General features: G+C 41.2%; 1 protein-coding gene across 1 annotated transcript in view; it reads left to right on the forward strand.

The window, feature by feature from the left end:
* Positions 1-17,713, forward strand: part of DLEC1 (DLEC1 cilia and flagella associated protein) — a 42,784-nt gene that overhangs the window by 16,105 nt on the left and 8,966 nt on the right. Inside the window, exons 16-30 of the mRNA XM_065627648.1 lie at positions 446-620; positions 2,352-2,445; positions 2,647-2,777; positions 3,094-3,252; positions 4,992-5,131; positions 5,385-5,538; positions 7,283-7,393; positions 9,340-9,470; positions 10,472-10,657; positions 11,120-11,187; positions 12,365-12,516; positions 13,053-13,156; positions 13,940-14,010; positions 14,874-15,025; positions 16,016-16,150. Coding sequence (XP_065483720.1) covers positions 446-620; positions 2,352-2,445; positions 2,647-2,777; positions 3,094-3,252; positions 4,992-5,131; positions 5,385-5,538; positions 7,283-7,393; positions 9,340-9,470; positions 10,472-10,657; positions 11,120-11,187; positions 12,365-12,516; positions 13,053-13,156; positions 13,940-14,010; positions 14,874-15,025; positions 16,016-16,150 — 1,963 coding nt within the window. The remainder of the gene's footprint in view (positions 1-445; positions 621-2,351; positions 2,446-2,646; positions 2,778-3,093; positions 3,253-4,991; positions 5,132-5,384; positions 5,539-7,282; positions 7,394-9,339; positions 9,471-10,471; positions 10,658-11,119; positions 11,188-12,364; positions 12,517-13,052; positions 13,157-13,939; positions 14,011-14,873; positions 15,026-16,015; positions 16,151-17,713) is intronic.

A 17,713-nucleotide genomic window follows, 5' to 3' on the forward strand; every position in this document is an offset into this window, starting at 1 on the left:
TTCTGGTGATGATGGACTGACAATTGTAAATTATTTTATCTGCACAACTTAGAGTGGTAAAAAGAGTGTCTCTGTGAACTTCCCTCACATGCCTTAGCCCCAGCCAGGACTGCACCTCTTGAAAAAAGATAACACTGTCATTCTGTCTGCCGATTTCCCAGGCTTTCTGCTGAGATTTCCAGCAGCTTTTCCTGTTTGTCACAGCAGCCTATGACTTACGTACTTGTTCATGAACAGACTGGGATGACTGGGGTACTTTAAAGAGCCACTGGATTTTTTTTTTTTTTCCAATTTTTAATTGTCCCCAACCTGAACTAGTTGCACACTGGCAGTTTGTTGTTGGGACACTTCTGATGATTTTTGATTTTGATCTAGCAATTAAAAGATGGGATCCAGTTCAAACAATTTAAAACACTTAATAATTCTACCACATTTCCTCCCAAAGTCCAGTAAAAGAGAGGATGCTTCAAAACATCCCAGAATACAAAGCAGAGGATGTAATAGCCCTGGAAATAGAAGTTAAAGGCTCAACAGAACCGTTTCAGCTTCTTCTGGAACCATACGCCATTATCATCCCTGGAGAAAACTTTATTGGTGTAAATGTCAGAAAAACATTTAAGGTTTGTTTGCTTTTGACTTTGTTATTGTGTGCTTTTTGTCACTAGGTGCCATAGGTGTTATTAGAAGATACCAGGCAGTCCATGTTCTTTTAGTTTTTCTTAAATATTTTTAAATGAGGCCGTACTAAAACCCAGTCGCAGGCCTGCTCAGCCCCACGCTCCAGGCAGCACGCTTTGCTCTTTTTTCATCTCTCGCGTTTGATACCACAGAGTATTACCCTTGTAAATGTTTTTCTGGGTCACAGACCTGTTGCTTATCACTTGGTCACTCCTGTAGAGTAAAAGTTTTCCAGTTGGGAGGAAGAGCCAATAGATTATTTAATTCATAATAGAGGCACTGTTTATTGAAAGGACTACAGCAAGCACAGAAGAGCTGCAAAAGTCATATGTGCTGCAGCTTTCTGGACCTTATTTACTGCAGGTTCTGATAATTTCGGTTTGTGCTGCTGCAATTATCCCCTCACTCAGCGTCCTCTTCACTATAGCTCAGGATCCTTTTGATCTTAGACTCACTTGGGAAAAATAGGCTTGTTAGCAAGAGCCAAGCAGGAAGACACTTGCCAGTTAATGGTCTTTCCATTTTTTTTTTTTCTTTAAGATACTGCTAATCAACAATTAATTTTATGCTTTCTCTTTCTGGAAGTTCATTTTCAGCTTAAGACGGTCATTTCATACTTTTAGTAATCCAGTACAGCTACACGTGTGGTAGTTAAGTCACTTACTGATAACATAATGACATTCCTCACATTTTCTCCAACTGTTTTTTTAGTCTTAAAAAAATAAGACTTTGAACTGTGCTTCGAAATGATTGTGCTTCAGAGAACGAAGTTATTTGCTGTAATTAAGAAATAGTATCCAAACAGATCTGAAGAGCAGGCCAAAGATTTCAAGAGCTTACGTCTCCCTCACAAACAGATCCTTTGGCAAGTAAAGGCTGCTCTCAAAAGAAGGATTTGAAGTTTGTGTTGAAGACTTGTAATGTTTTTGAAAAATGGGGGGAAAGTTTTAAAAAGCTTCAAATATGATAGAGTTCTTGAAAAGAATGGCTAATGGATTTCCTTTAAGTTTCAGAAAACACCTTCAGGAGCATGAAGGTAGCCACTGAGTTAGTCTGACTAAATATAGTTTTTTCAGCATAGATCTCCATATCTGAGCTACCTGCTCTCAGCTTGCCTTGTAGATCTGGATTGCAGTATCCAGGGGGTGATTTGTCTCATCCCACAGGCTAAAATAGGTCAGAGGAATTGCTCCCAGCATTCTCTAATTTGCTTTATTTTCAGAAAAGATACTTCCTAGGACATGAAGTCAAGTGATCATGTTACAGACACCTGAAATCCAGTCAGGTGAATCCTACTTCTTCTTGTCCTTGTTTTATATTACAGAGGAGAAAGGAGAGGACAAAACATTATAATGAAAATAACAGTAGTTAGTGTGCGGTACTGGGTTAGTACTGTTCAAGTCAGATGATTAGACGAAGTTCTGTGCCTTTCCACTCTTACTATGCTCCATTTATTTAAAGATTTAAGTGAAGACACAGTATGTTTTAGCTAAATTCAGGGTGTATTAATAGGTCATAATGTTTAGGGATCATGATGTGGTTGGAGTTTGCAAAGTATGTTATGTAAGACTTGTGAAACCTGGTTTGCAGTGCATCAGTACTCTCAGCAAATTGGCTTGTTGCTATGAAAGGTTAAAGTGCGTTAATTGTCTCATTGACTTTAATTGTTTCAGATGTGGAATAACAGCAAATCGTTGATCAAGTACACATGGGAGAAAATCATTGCCTGTGACATCCTGGAAGTTGAACCTCATACTGGTGTCATAGGTAAAGTTTCTGTGCCTTGCAAGCATCGGTTAATGACAGAAATATTTAAATTGGTACGAGTGGAAAAAAACTGATCCCCAGTCCACTGGAGCCAACGGGACATTTAATTTGGTTCCAGGAGGTACAGTAACCACAACAGGTGGTTTCTTTGCAAAATAGTGAGAGACAACCCTGAATATTTTTTTTTTTTTTTTTTCCTAGAAATGAATAAATGCTGTGAATTCAAACTGGCAATTACTGGATGGAAACCTGGGTGTATCAGCCATAACCTGCAGTGTAAAATTGAACACTGTCCAGAGCCAGTTGTGCTGCATGTTGAGGCTGCATTTAAGGTACGGAACAGTTCAGTGTTGGGGGATGACTCGCTGTGGAGCCTGGTTATTGTCCATATAAATCTTTTTGCCTCTTAAAGGCCTGACAAATCTAATGCAGTTACAAACAGGAGGTATTTTTGCTGTCTAACAACTATTGAGCCAGTGCCGATATTCCCATGGCAGTAAGATTTTTTTTTTTTCTGTATTACACGCAATGCATTTGCTTTCTGCTGTTCTCTGTGAAAATGAATGTTAATGTTAGCTAATGTATGCTTCTTAATTAGGCAGTTTTGGCAGAAGTGTCCATTCTGACATATGTTTCCTGGCATCCTAGGGTCCACTTCTTCGTATTGATGTTCCATCGCTCCAGTTAGGTTTGATTAAGCGGGGTGAGAGTGTGTTAAGAACCTTTGAGATTCAGAATCTGTGTCAGCTGCCAGCACAATGGAGAATGCAAGAAAATCCGGTTTGTCTGGCTGAAAGGAATGAAGAGGTGAGTCACTGCTATAGCTGGCTATGCTCCCTCTTTAGATATTTCTTCCTTATGTTTAGGAGTTGTAATATTCATTCCAGATATCAAAAGTTCTCATTTCTGTGACTTCTTATGAGACTGGTTCTGCACAGTTCCAGAAGTGTGCAAGTTCTTCTGAGGATAAATGCTTCTTTTTTTTTTTTCCTCTATTTCCATTTATTGCAAATCCCCTGCCAGCCTGATCCGAAGAGATACAGAGTATTTCCTCTATGACAGTGATTTCATCTGCTGCCAATCTAAATAAGGGGACAAGACGTTACCAGAACTGAGGTTGTTAAACACTCCTCCTATGTACCCACATCAGCATCTCAAACAAGAATCTCAGACAAACTGGATTGGGCCTTTTGGCTTTAAGCAATTGTTTTGAAACACACGGGTGCCTCCCAAAATGACTTCTTACCACAAAGATTACTAAAACCGTTGTTTAGTATTATCTAGGCTGTGATGTGTCAAATGCAGTCCCTTCCAGTCTTTGCAGAGCTCATTCCACCATTTCATACAAAATAACTAAGGCAGCTTGGAACTAAGAAAATAAAATAATTATTTTGATTATTTGTGGCACACAGTGGACTTTGTAGCTAGATTTCTCCTTGGCGTTGTGCATTAAAGTGAGGAAATCTGGCCTCCGGGCTAGATGCTTTTTGTTGCAACAAAAGACCAAATTCTGCCTTTAGGGCTCTTTACATAATTACTCATGAAAGGAATTGAATTCACTTGTTTCATGGCAAAATTGGTCTAAACGTTGTCCAGATGTTTTATTTTTCTGGATACACTGTCGGTTTTGCAACAGAGAGAGGAGCTTGTTCAGCAGGAACTTTCCATTGACCATCAGGAGATGGAAGCCTGTGAGAAGTTGTACTGTGTCCCCGTGAGTTCCTGAGCTTTGTTTTCTCTGTATCATGTAGGTGTCTCACCAACTTTGGGTGAAAGTTGATGGAAAAAAGAATAGATTTATGAGTGGTGGTTATGGCAGCCTTGCAAAACAATTGTGTGTGTGTGTTTATCCGTTTTCCTCCAGAACAATTAATTGATTACAATTAATTAATGGAACGGAACAGGTAATTAATGGAAACATTCAAGGCCAGGTTGGATCGGGCTCTGAGCAACCTGATCTGGATGAAGATGTCCCTGCTCATGGCAGGGGTTGGACTTAGGTGACCTTTAAAGGTCTCTTCCAACCCAAAAACTATTCTATGATTCTATGATAATCAGAGGTGCCTGATTAGGGATGGGAGGACGCCTTGTCCTCACAATCCTCAAGCCCTTACTTCTCACTATTATTCCTTTGTCCCCTGCCATTCCCAACAATTCCCAGAACTCCAGAGAGATTTTAGACTTAATCTCTTGACTGTCATCCCAGAGCCTCTTCATATCGCAGTGAAGATGACAGATAACCGCTCCATTCCTCCTGCATAGGATCTACCCTTTCCTCTTCTACCCCACACTGGTGCTGTTTCTGATTCCACTTCTCCAACCCTCTTTTCTCAACCTTTCCATCCAAGAATCTCATAATTTGTGGCACCTTGTGTAGCTGCTGCTCCGCCCCTTGACTTTGGGGAGTGTGATTCCAGGGGCCAAGAGAAAGGCCATGTCTGAGGAAAAAACAGGTACACGCAAGTCCTGATCAGATCGTGTGGCTTCAGCATTTTACATTTGCTTTTCAGGTGTCAAAGAAATCTCTTTCCTCTCTCCTCTCCTAGGTATCTCCCTTTACCATTCAACCATCTGCTGGAGAAATACCTCCTTTGGGTATATGCAGCGTGTCAGTTCAGTTCATGTCATTGCTGTGCCGGCGTTTCCAGACGGTATTAGAGCTAGAGGTAGAAAATGGAGAAGGAAGGTAAGGGGGAAAAGTGGAGTTTTGCTTTGGTTTTGGTTTTCCTGAGATTCACGTGTGATTTTCACTTTAGGTAGTTTTATCTCCTAAAACAAAAATAGGAGGAATTCAGAGTGGGGCTGTGTAACCTATCGATGAACTGTCCACTCATTAATATTGCTAAATAAACATAATCATCATTCTTTCCAGCATGCAGTTGTATATCTAGCACAATTCATTAATGATAACAATAGACCATATGTGTGTTTATTTCCAGTCACCTTCCTGTTTTGGTTGAAGTTCAGACCCCCCAAGCATGCCTGATATCCAGTCATCTAGTTTTCACTGACATTTATGCCAGAGTTCCTGCCAAAGCAACCAGCAAACTTTTTAACCAGGCACTGCTACCTGCAAAATACTTATGGGGAAAGGTAAATGTGCTTCTAATGGATGGAGAATACAGCAGTGGTAGAAACTGTAATTTCTATCAAAATACAAACTGTTCTTAAAAGCTTTTCTGATGTATCTTTTGAGTAGTGATGGCTGTTTACTGGCTTATGAGCAGAACTTCAACTTGAGACCAACCTTTATGAAAATATTAACTACCAGTTGATATTAATATGCTCTTACTGTCTGTGGATCATCCCCGGGAGAATGGGTGGGCAGAGATGTGAGGGCAAATAGGATTCTGTGATTCTGTGAAGAGATAGAACAAGAGGAAATGGCCTCAAGTTGCGCCAGGGGAGGTTTAGATTGGATATTAGGAAAAAATTCTTCACGGAATGGGTTGTGAAGCAGTGGTACAGGCTGCCCAGGGCAGTGGTGAAGTCACCATCCCTGGAGGGCTTTAAAAGACACGTAGATGAGGTTCTTAGGGACATGGATTAGTGCTAGAGTTATGGCTGGACTCAGTGATCTTAAAGGTCTCTTCCAACCAAAATGATTCTATGAAATAGGATGTAAGTTACCAAAGTATTAAAGTACCATGGCAGTTTAGGGTTTGCATTTAATTCAGTAGATCAAAGAAACAGTGGTGCTTTTGAATTGTGTCTAAATTTTGCTTAAATATTACATTTTGGGTGGGATTCAGCTCACAGATTCTGACCCCTGCTTTTAATATCAGTGTGTAAACTACGGTCTGAACTCTCTTTTTAGTCAATGGAAATCCGAGCGGGAAGTCAGTCACCAGAATATTTATGTCTAGTGTCATTTTGTGTGCTGTAGGGTGTTATTCCTGACCTCCAGGCGTCACTCAAGAAGTGTGGTCTCAGTTCTAAGTCCTGTCGCACCAGGCAGCCATGCCCATATGGCTTGGCCACCCTATGTGCCCGAGTTTAGGCAACTGAATCTATACAGTCAATGGAGTCCAGAGAAGTATTCAGCTCTTCCTAAAATGGACACCTACTTTGGGCTGCAGAATGCTCTCTAGCACAAACTAACTGGATGTCGGTTCACTACAATGGTGGTGTTGATGCCCATTGTGTGTACAATTAGGTTAATTAGCCTGTAAGCTGAATCCTACACTCAGTGCCTTGGTCATTCAGATCTCCTCTGACTGCCAGGGTTCAACTCACAATTTGCCTACATGAAAGCACTTAGTGCCATCCAAGCTGTCCTCAGGTGCCCAACACATCCTAACTGAGCATCGGGTTGATATAGGACATATGAGAAAACATTTTGGGACAGCTGCAGCCCAGGAGGATGCCCACAGGATTTTATCTGGTATCTGATGTTTGTATGTGAGTAACTGTGTTGAATCCGTGGATTCATGTCATGTGCAGTTAGTCACTTCGGGAAGGTACCAACACCAGGGTTGTCTCTGGAGGCCACCTCTGCAGTCAGTGGAGAGAGATGGGGCACCTCTAGGGTCCTGCTCCGGTATCAGGTGGGTTGACTTCACCCTGGAAAGGCTTGTGATTGTGAGAGGAACCCCAGTGACTCTGCTCCCAGCTCAGATGCCTCACTCGGGCACCTGAAGTAATTTGGAATAAGTGTAACATGAGGATCTTATCAACCACGGGGGAATTGTAAAGCAGACCTCAACAAACTGTATGTGTTGCTCCCTGAAAGTGTCCTCAACCTGAGAATAATTCTGTGTTTATCATGCTCTTTGATATGAAGAGAGAGTCTGAAAGAATCAGAGTTAGTTGAGTGTCTGTCCTTTCTGTTTGGCAGCTCATTGGAAGTCAGGCACCTTTCTGCTCCGCTACCGTCTGCCCAGCCAGTGGCACCTTGGGTCCAAATGAAGAAAAAGAATTCTGCATAGAGCTGTCAGCTAACATCACGGTAAGTTTAAAAACCGATGCAATTTTATCAAAACAGCAACACTGGCATTCTCATTTCACCTCCATCTGGCAAAAGGAAGGATTTTATATACAAAACATAATGCTCTTTTTTTGTTTTGTATGATATCTCTGCAATTGCTTTGTTTTAGAGGTACCATGTTGAAGGCAAGAATTAAAGCAGACTTCATGGTGTGCGGTTTTCTACCCCGCCTCTTTTTTTCTCAACCATTCTTGTTTTCTTTCATTCTTGAATGCCTATTCAATTACCATTTATACTTGTCACTTTTCTCGGAACACACAGACCCTCACTTTGGATTATCCCAAATGAAATGTAGCAGACTGGCATATATGGTACACATTTGGTTTTCTGGATGCAGCCGGGCTCACGACACTTTGATATTTGAAAACTTCAAAGCGGCTGATGGGACTGAGGTTCTGCAAAACAGGGTGTAGACTGCAGAGTTTACAAACTTCAGGAATTCAGCCGTAGACTTTATAGGGGCATTCAAACAGCTGATTTAATGCAACTAAATAAAGGAACTTCCTATAGGTTTGGTGTATTAGTTCCCATTACAGTCACTGAAGACCTAAGTTTCATTTATTTGCTTAAAAGTAGGTGTTCAGTACTGTGTTCAGTTTTGGGCCCCTCACGACAAGAAAGACCTCGAGGTGCCGAAGCGAGTTGAGAGAAGGGAACGGAGCTCAGGAAGGGTCTGGAGCACAAGTGTGATGGGAGCGGCTGAGGGACCTGGGGGATTCAGCCTGGAGAACAGGAGCTGAGGGGAGACCTTCTGATCTCTGAACTGTCTGAAAGGAGCTTGGAGCATGGAGGGGGTTGGTCTCCTCTCCCAAGTAACAAGTGATAGGACGAGAGGAAATGGCCTCAAGTTGCACCAGGGAAGGTTTAGATTGGATATGAGGAAAAGTTTATTCATGGAGAGGGTTGTCAGGCATTGGAACAGGCTGTCCAGGGCAGTGGTGGAGTCACCATCCCTGGAGGGATTAAAAGATTAGGTTCTTAGGGACATGGGTTAGTGACAGTGTTGGATTGACAGTTGGACTCAATGATCTTGAGGGTCTTTTCCAGCCAAAGTGATCCTGTAGTCAGAGGTGCCCTAGAAGGTCTCAGATGCCCATTTATGTCTGGCATATGTTGCATAGGATCCCAGTAAACTTGAGTTTTCTTCATGGAAAGCTGGAAGCTCAAGAGGATGCGTTAGGCATCTGAAAGGGCACTTGTTTGTGTGGCTGGGGATCCGTATGCATCCGAGCCAGCTAGAAGAAAGGTTGTCTACATTGTAGGTGAGCTTTATGACCAAGTATCATGAATGACTCAGTGGAGATTTAGAGCTGCTATTCGGAGTTCATCTTTATAGATAAACTCAAGGGTTCACATTTGAACACTTACTTTTAGAAGTCTGAATCTAGAGTTGAATCCCAGTCTATTATTTTATGCAGGATGCACCAATTCATGTACTGATAGGGCAAAAAAAGAATGATAGTGTTGAATTAGCCAGTGTACTGGTGCAACTGGGCCACATAATTCATCCTACAAGTCCTGCTGTAAACCTGGGTAGAAATAAAATCTTGATTTAGGAAGATTATTGAAGAATGACTGGAAGTGATTAATGCTAAGAACTTCAACACGTGCAGTGTAGAAAGTGTGTCAAAAATCACTAAGAGGGCAGTTTTAGGCTTATAGACTGATACAAGTACAAAGCCAAGAAACAGCCACAATGTTTTACCTTGGTTCTGCCTTCTAAGCAAATCTGATGCTGGCAGATAATGCACTTAAAACAATTCAGTTAAACTCTTCAAGATTCTGTTGTAGTTCTGGTTTTAGTCCAGTGAAGTTTACACATATTTTCTAAGTACATTTCTTAATGAGGCTGCCTTTCCTCTGATGTTTGCTTCATTCAAAAGGACTCTCGACTCTTCTCCTTTCAGGGTGAGCTGAAAGACCTTGCCCTTTCCTGTAGCATAGAAGACATGGTTGAACCCCTCTTTCTGAGTATTTCTGGGCAAGTAAAAGGACTGCATGTCACCTACTCTGTACCCTGTGACAGCGGAGTTGCCAGGTAAATCAAGGGTTTACCCCTGAAGTGAACAAAAATTACTTCTTCCTAAATCAAAAATACAGTAGAGAGGGGAAAAAACCCACACGTTTATCTGTGTAACTTCATTCCTCCTTCTCGTGTAGGCAGTAAAATGTGCTGGGAGGATTCACTGTTGGTACCTGTATGAAGGTACTAGGTTTACACCAGAGCCAAATTCAGCATCTTCATAAGCCAAAGAGAAGAGTGGAGAAGAGCACTACTCCATTCCCACCATTGTTTAGCTGCAGCACATTAATTTAACAACTGTGACTTTATTAATTCATGAATAATAAATGGGTGTGAAGTTAACTGCACGTTGGTGAAACTCTTCTTCATGTGTTATGTCCATTCTCCCTTGTGCTCCTGGCACTCATCACCTGCCGGTTGCCTTTGACACTTTAATGTATAAAGAGCATGAAAAATTACCTTTCTCCGTGGTAACCAAAGTGTGGGACTTCTGCAGTCCCTTGCATGTTTGTGAGGAACAACTATCTCCAGGAATGCCACAAACTTGCAAATTCAGCTCTTAGATGTGAATTTAAAGTTACAGAATTATACCCAAGGTCCTGGTTTTTGGACCATTAAGCTTTACTCTTGCACTGTTTGACATGATATTAAAGAAGGATGAATATACTCCTCTTTGACTTGGAATATCTGACTGATGTTTTATTTGTTTCTCATATGTAGCATGATTACTGTCTTTTGGAATATGCTTGTCTTTATATATTTTAATATAAGTAAAAAGGGCTTTAATTTGGTAGATCGACATGTTATACATGATAAAAGTTCTACCCAAAATATAAAAGTGAAAAAAATTAAAAGCAGTAAAAGTTGATAATAATAATCATAGGCTGCATGGTCTTTTCACAGTGATCATCACAACCATGTTGTATATTGCACATTTTAAAATCTGCTGAAATTATCTGTGGCATAAGAAAATAGGACTGATGTTTCAATACTAGTATATTTTTTTTTTCTGACAGTGATGAAAGACAAATGTTACAAAGCCCATGTGATCTTCTTTTGGACTTTGGATCTGAAGTTGCATTTAAAGATGTAGTAAAGCGTCACTTAATTCTTACCAACCACACTGGTATCAGTGCTCCATTCAGACTAGAAGCTGAGTATTTTACTGGCTATTCGCTCACTTCGGAACAAGGAATCTGCCCGTAAGTCTTGCTTTTCTGTACAATGACTAATTTAGGTCTGGATTAAATCTGAAATCAGGACGGAGTGCTACTCCCTCTGTCACAAGATGAACTTTCTGCTGTGCTCTGCTGGCGTTTTTTAAGATGACTGTGGTGATGAAACCTGCTGCCGAGGTTTCCTGCAGAAACAACTTGCAGATTTAGCTGCTGTAAATGGCAAAACACTGTTGCTGCCAACGGACACAAGCTGGTTTACACCAGCCAAGGCTCTGTTGTGTTAAATTGTACGCGGAGTCTTACAACTCTGAAGCTGATTCACTTTTAAGGATGTTACTTTCAAAAAATGCTTTGTAAGCAGTCATTCTTCAGGCTATAATGGCCATTAATTTAGGAGCCAGGTAGGGTTGTTATTTTAGCAGAGACTTACTCACTTCACGGAATTGTCATTGTGATTTTTAAATTATTATTATTTATTTTTTCAAGCTCCTCAAGCCACCTGTTAAAAAGAAGAGGGCCTGTCACAAAACATGCAGCCAGAAGAGCACAGTCAGGTATGAGACCAGCTGTTAATCCCCACAGTGGAGAGAAGACAAAAGCCAACTGACTAACAAATTCAGCCTTAAATGTGCCAGTCGGGCACATCATTTCATTCTTGGAGTATCTGTCTAAGTCTACGCTGTTAAATACCTTAGTTCCTCAATTCATTCTTGAGTTTACAAGCCCACATTGCATAAACATGAGGTCAATCTCTCTCTTCCCTCCTGCTTCTTTTCTCTTTCTCCACGTCTTTCTTTCTTTCTCTGTCTTCTTCCTCTTATTTTTCTTGAAACCAACAGTTTGAAACAAAGATGGGTGGTTCTGCTGTAGTTTGCTCCCAGGATCACTCCCAGCACACGGTATGGATGACATGCGTAACGTTTGGCTATTTCCCTCCACCACAGTCTCCCAATACCATTGCAGCAGACTTTTCTCCCTCAAACCCTTTTATACACTCTCCCCACTGTGGAAAGCTACAGCACAGCCCATCCATCATTTCTGATGTGTTGTACTGAAAAAATAATAATATTTGGAGCCACACGAGACCCATGGAGGGAGGAAATGGGAGCGAAATGCTGTAAAGTGTGGATGTGTATCCTGTATCCAAAATAAAACTTGGACATATTGGTACCTTGCCATAGTGTATCTGTTACAAAGACAGAGCTTTTCAGCTGTTGAATTAGTACTTAAGATTGGGAAAATGCTGTTCTGACAAGCTTATTGGTTTAGGAGGCTAGGTGACTCAGAATGTGGAAAGGCCTTGCTCTTTGTAATTAATTCTTTGTGTTGAAGAGCACACAAAGGTAAGCAGGCAGCTGCTATTAGCAAGATAACCAGTTAGCAAAAATTTCAGCTTATTTTTCTTTTTCTGAAATTGAGGGTGCGTTTTCATGTAGCCAATTAGTGCCTTGTGTATCTCAAACAGTCCTGGATCAGGTTGCTGGAAGGGAGTCTTCCTGTGAAATAACTCCTGCAAGAACTAACTCTCAAAAACAATGACCCACTGCAGAAGGGAACTTCAGTAAAGCAGAGTAAATGTGGGCTGTGTAAATGATCCCAGGTTTTTTGGAAACCAGTGAGATTAGGCTGATTAACACCAGCTAAAAATATGGTCCTATATGTTCTTTGAAAGGCTAACTTTGTTCCATTTCCACAAAATTCATCAAATGCTTCTTTGCCGTGTTCTTTCAGAGTTTGCAGCAGCAGTGCTGTCTCATGGGAAGGGAGCAGCTTTCCATGTACAACCTTCCATGGGAACTCTGAAAGCCTTCCAGCAGCTAATGGTAGAAATAACAGCTTACAACAACATGTGGGGAGAGTACCGGGATCATCTCGTCTGTACGGTAGGTGGGGCTTCGGTTCCAAGTGAAGTATTGCTATGGCAGATCTTACACCAATCCTATTTCCCAGATTCCCTTCTGTTAAAAATACATTTTCAATTTGTTTGGACTTCTGTGAAGATTCAGGGTAAATATTGCTATATCGCTACCTCCAATGGCATATAAGGAATAATTATTTTCGCTTACAGTGCGTGGTTTAGTTTTGGGGTAACGTGTTTATCCCTTGGGAGGTTTTCATGTGCCTTTAAAGTGACTGGAACAGATTTGATTTATAAAATCTGTTTGGTAGCTGGCAAGTGCGCTACTCTACCAATACAATATATTGTGTTGTATGGAAAAGCCACAGGGAAGGTCATGAATGTATGAGGTGTTGCATTCTCCTGCTGAGAAGACCTTTCATTAGCATATGACTTAAGTGCTGTCAAAACAAACCAGTCAAAAATATTTGCAAATCCAATCAGTTTTCAAAACATAACTTTGTAACCTAGAGACCTAAAGTTTCATCTTGATTCTAACAACAAAAAATTTGTTTTTAATAGGTGGGAGACTTAGAACCAAAATTAATTCCAATGCAAATGACTGTGACAGGCTGTCCAATCTTCCTGCAGATGACAGGACCACAAACAGAGCAACCCATGATCAGGTATATCCCAAAATACTATCATAGAAGTCGGAGAATTAAATACTGTTAGACTATAGCCAACATACACGCTTGTTCTCATCTTTTTATGATGTAATGAGAAGGTCAGCAAAGTGACTGTCAAGATACAGTGTCTCCTTCTGTGATACCAATACATTTGTCTCTGCTAGCTGAATTAGAAAATAATCTGCGTACAAGCCTTCTGAGATTTACCAGCAATCGCTGTTCTGGGCTTCCAGTCATAGAATTTCACCCATTCCAGCCTCATCTGATTCTGCGGAGGTGGGAACTGGTACAGGATGGCAGTTCTCCTTGTCAGTTCATTTCGGCCTGTCCATTTACCTGGAGCCCCCAGGTAGACAGGGGCAGGACGGTGTCACATAGCAGCCAAGAGCGTTTGCAATGTCAACTCTATAATGGGGTATAGAACACGGATTTAGCAATCCACCATAAAAACAATACCTTATGCACCTGGGAATCTGTGGCTGACATGGGTCACTTTGCTGTGGAGCCATTTGCTGCTGCCACCAGAGTCTTTCCCAAAAGCTGACTTCACATGTTGGCCCTGAAACGTCTGAGACAACTAATAAAATCCGAAGAAAGAAGCTGATTAAATACAGAAATATTGTACTTCACATGACAGGCCATGCTTTACCTGATAGCTACAATTAACAGTCTGCCAGTCCAGCCAGATATGTTTCCACTTTTAAACAATTCTTTAACGGAAAATTATTTCAGACATTCACTATTTTCTGCATGTACTGACAGCAAGGCTTCCTCCCACAGGTTTGGCACTCACGTCTCTGAAGGGTGTCCCATTTTTCGGAGGGTCCGGCTCAACAATCCTACTCCCTTTGGTAAGACTGACTTTTGTACAGTAAATATCAACACCTGCATTGCATTCCTTAGAATAATAAAACCAGAACCCGTTAGCATGTTAATTAACTGATGTTCTTGTTTCCTAATTAGGATGGTTTTTGTAAAAATAATAACTATGTAAGAGAGTATCTAGGCTGTTTTCTGACTTGGCTAGTACAGGACAATAGTATGTGTTGTCAGGTCTTTATGTGCATAGTGGTATTTATCATTATGGTATTACTGCCATGAATATTAGTTTGTTTTCTGCAAGAGTAAAGCAGGTAAACTCCAACCAGCATGCAGTAGAATTAATGCAATTGATTCAACATGTTACTACTATGAAACAGCACATCCTGTCCTGGGTTTTCACTCGTTGAAATGATGGGCATTCAGGATTTTCCATCCTGTTTTTGTAAATCTCTCACAGCACTAACCCTGGTCACTCAGATACGCTACCTGCTTCTTAGGGACATCATCTGGCTCTTCTGTGTTTAGTCTTTTTATCCCTTGAGTGAGATTTTTAAGCTCTTCAGAGTAAAGGCCAATCACTTTTTTGTTTGTTTGTTTTTTCCTGAATGGCACCAAACACATTTACTTAACAAACAAAATACTCATAATTTATTTTAATGTTAATGAAAGTATAGTTTAGGAGTTAGAGAGCAGACAAGCTATAATAAGGGCATAGTACACATGGTCTTAAATCATTTTAGTTTTCAGCAAACATGGAAAGCTTAAGATGTGCTTTAATGCAAATGCAGTTGCGAGACACCATCTCATGACTTGATCTTCTTCTCTGGTACCAACTAAGCTATGAGTCTTCTCAATGACCAGAAATAATTTTCTTTTCTCCTTTACAATTCAGACATCCGCCTGGACTGGCAAACTTATAATGAAGACAAAGACGATAAAAAGCTGGTGGACCTGTTGCTGTTCTTTGGAGACCCTTTTCCTCTTAAGGACACGGATGAAAATGAGACTCCATCAATTGGTAGCAACTCGGAGTCCGAGATCGTGGTAAAGTTGGATCAAGCTGCCGTTCCCTGCGGAAGCATTTATCCAACTCTGCAAACCACAGATGAGGTCAGCTGTTAGCCTGGATTCTATGCTGCTGCTGAGATACATGATGGGTTTCTTGGCATGAAAGGCTGAAAACAACAACATGCAATATAACTTGTAACTTAGAGCTGGAATGTTAAAAGAAATGTCAGCTCCTCTCACAGTCAAAAAAGCTATATATGGGTAGAGGGCTGTGGGTATCAGCAAGCAGTTTACAGAACAAGCGATAGCAAGTAGCTGTTCAGCTTCTCCTTTTCATAAAGTTCTTAAAGCAGATGATCAGATGATATTTTTTAAAATCCTGCCATTGACAAACTAATGCCATATTTACATGAAAGTGTTAAGATAACTGACACTCCTCAATTTAGGTCCACTTATAGGTGCTCTATGATGTCAATGGGTGCTGTAGTCAGGGAGCAGAATCTAATCTGCAAAGTTTGCAATTCCAATTGCAGCTAATGTTTTGGAGGTACTTAATATGGCAATTTGCTGCCCCAAAGGGCTGGGAGTGACAGGGAGAAGGTATCATACGGGAGATATACCTTTCTCTGGCGAAAGCTTTGCAGAAAAGATATTTAAAATCACCTTTTCTGTGTTTCAACTCAGAAGGCATAGTTGTTTTGAATACACCTTCAAACTTTCTTGTGCAACAAGGGGAAGTTATTGCCTTAGAGTGCTGGTTTGTATAATGGGCCAGAAGCGTTACAGTTGAGTACTTCTCTTGGCAGAACAGGACCCAGATGTGCACTTTTTCCAAGCGGTTCAGGAGAGCAAACCTATGCGTGAAAAAATTCATGTACGAGACGCATCCACATGTCCGGTTTTTGTGCCAGAAACTGGAGCTGGCCACACTTGCTGCCTAGTGCAGCAGTTCCCTGTGCAATTCACTTACATTCCTGCTCTGTGGTGTAACAGTTTTAACCATTCCCCACCTTTGTGTCCTTGTAGCCTTCAGACACCGATGGTGAAGACCAGGAAATCATCACTGAAGAACCTACGGTACAAAAAATTGTCTCTGTACTTATACGACCTCATGAAGGGATTCCTGCAGACAACCCCTACTCCATTACTCCAAGACAGATTGTAAGACTTTACATTTTCTTTTTCCTTAGGTTTAGCATATTTTCTGCAGAACAGAGGAGAAAGAGGAGGAGGAGGAGGAGTTTGCTTTGTGGTAGAGACTACTAGACAGTGAAACACTGGGCTGGGAGGCTTTGGGATCTTGAAGATGACCATAAGAAGAGTTTGTGAAGTCAACAGAAAAATATAAAGTGTCCCACCTACATTTGAGCAGTTAATAGTTGATTGGAAATAGGTGTTCAGTTGAACTAATGTTGTCCCAAAACAGGGTTCTTCACCTGATGTGCATACAAAAGAACCAGATTTAGCACACAGAGATGGGATACCATGTTTATTGCAGAGTTGTGCAAGCCTGGATGCTGGAATAAGCCAGCATACCAACAAGAAAAGTAAAAGGCATTATATACAAAATCTTATCACTACGTTCACACCCTAAAGAGCCAATTGGTTACACATTTGCATATTGCATTACATAATCCTCTTAGCGTATAATGAGCAATATTGAGCTAAAGGACACTGTCCAACAGTCTTGAGATATGTTTTAAAGCAAGACTCAACTAATTGTGCGGCCTTCAAAATGTCTAAAGGGGCAAGGTCAGTAGTGTCTGTAGTTCACGATTAGGTGTTTTGCAAGTCACTCGTTGTTATATGAGCAGACTGACCTAAAGCTGAAACGATTTATATCTCTTTAGGTTAGCAATTGCAGGCAGGATTCATTCTTTTAAGTGATGACAATACTAGTCTGCCTAGAATGGCATTTCATCTTCTCATTTGGGTTGCCTTGGTGAAATGTGTGGCATTAGGTGGGAGCCATCCAGCCTGGAGCTTTGGAAACATGTTGTTTAACCGGGGAAGATTTGCCAAGTAGATGTGGCAGAGCTGGGCCACAGTATCACAATTCTTTAGGAATAAAATAAAGCAGAGAGCACTGGAAAAATCTGAGTGACAGCGTTGTCCAAAACACCAGCGTGTCAATTTTAATCCTTTAATATTAGCAAGTTTGTTGCAAAGGGTTTCAGTTACAAGTTAGAATGAGCTAAAGATTACATAAAAGAAATAACTACAGAAATGGCATTCTGAAAGAAATGAAGCCTACAGTCAGCTCTGGGGTGAGTGAGGCTGAGATAGTTCAGATAAACAAGTGTCTCCTTGTGGAGACATCTAGGGAGCTTGCCCCGTGTGGGATGCAGTTGATGCCTGTGCCATTGCTCAGGTGTTCCTCTGCAGAAATGTCCTCTGTGTTTCTGCTGTTCCTCCAGGAATGTCTGCTAGCTCAGATGTTGTGCAGCACAGCTGGCCAGGCCTGGCTTAAATCCATGTCTGAGCAACTAAGCCCTCTGAGACCACAACGCACAGACCTCGCAGTGTTGTAGGATGTGACAGAGGTTACTAGCTCTGCTCTGGCCCTGCTAGACCTTAAGCAGAGCTTTGTTGTGCTCCTCACCACTCTGAGCAGGGGAGCACAGTGTGAGGAGAGCTGAGCTAGTTTTGCTTCTACCCAATGTAGAATCATAGAATAGTTTGGGTTGGAAGGGACTTTCAAAGCTCACCCAGTGCCACCCCTGC

The sequence above is a fragment of the Caloenas nicobarica genome, chromosome 2, assembly GCF_036013445.1.
Source record: "Caloenas nicobarica isolate bCalNic1 chromosome 2, bCalNic1.hap1, whole genome shotgun sequence".
NCBI lineage: Eukaryota > Metazoa > Chordata > Aves > Columbiformes > Columbidae > Caloenas > Caloenas nicobarica.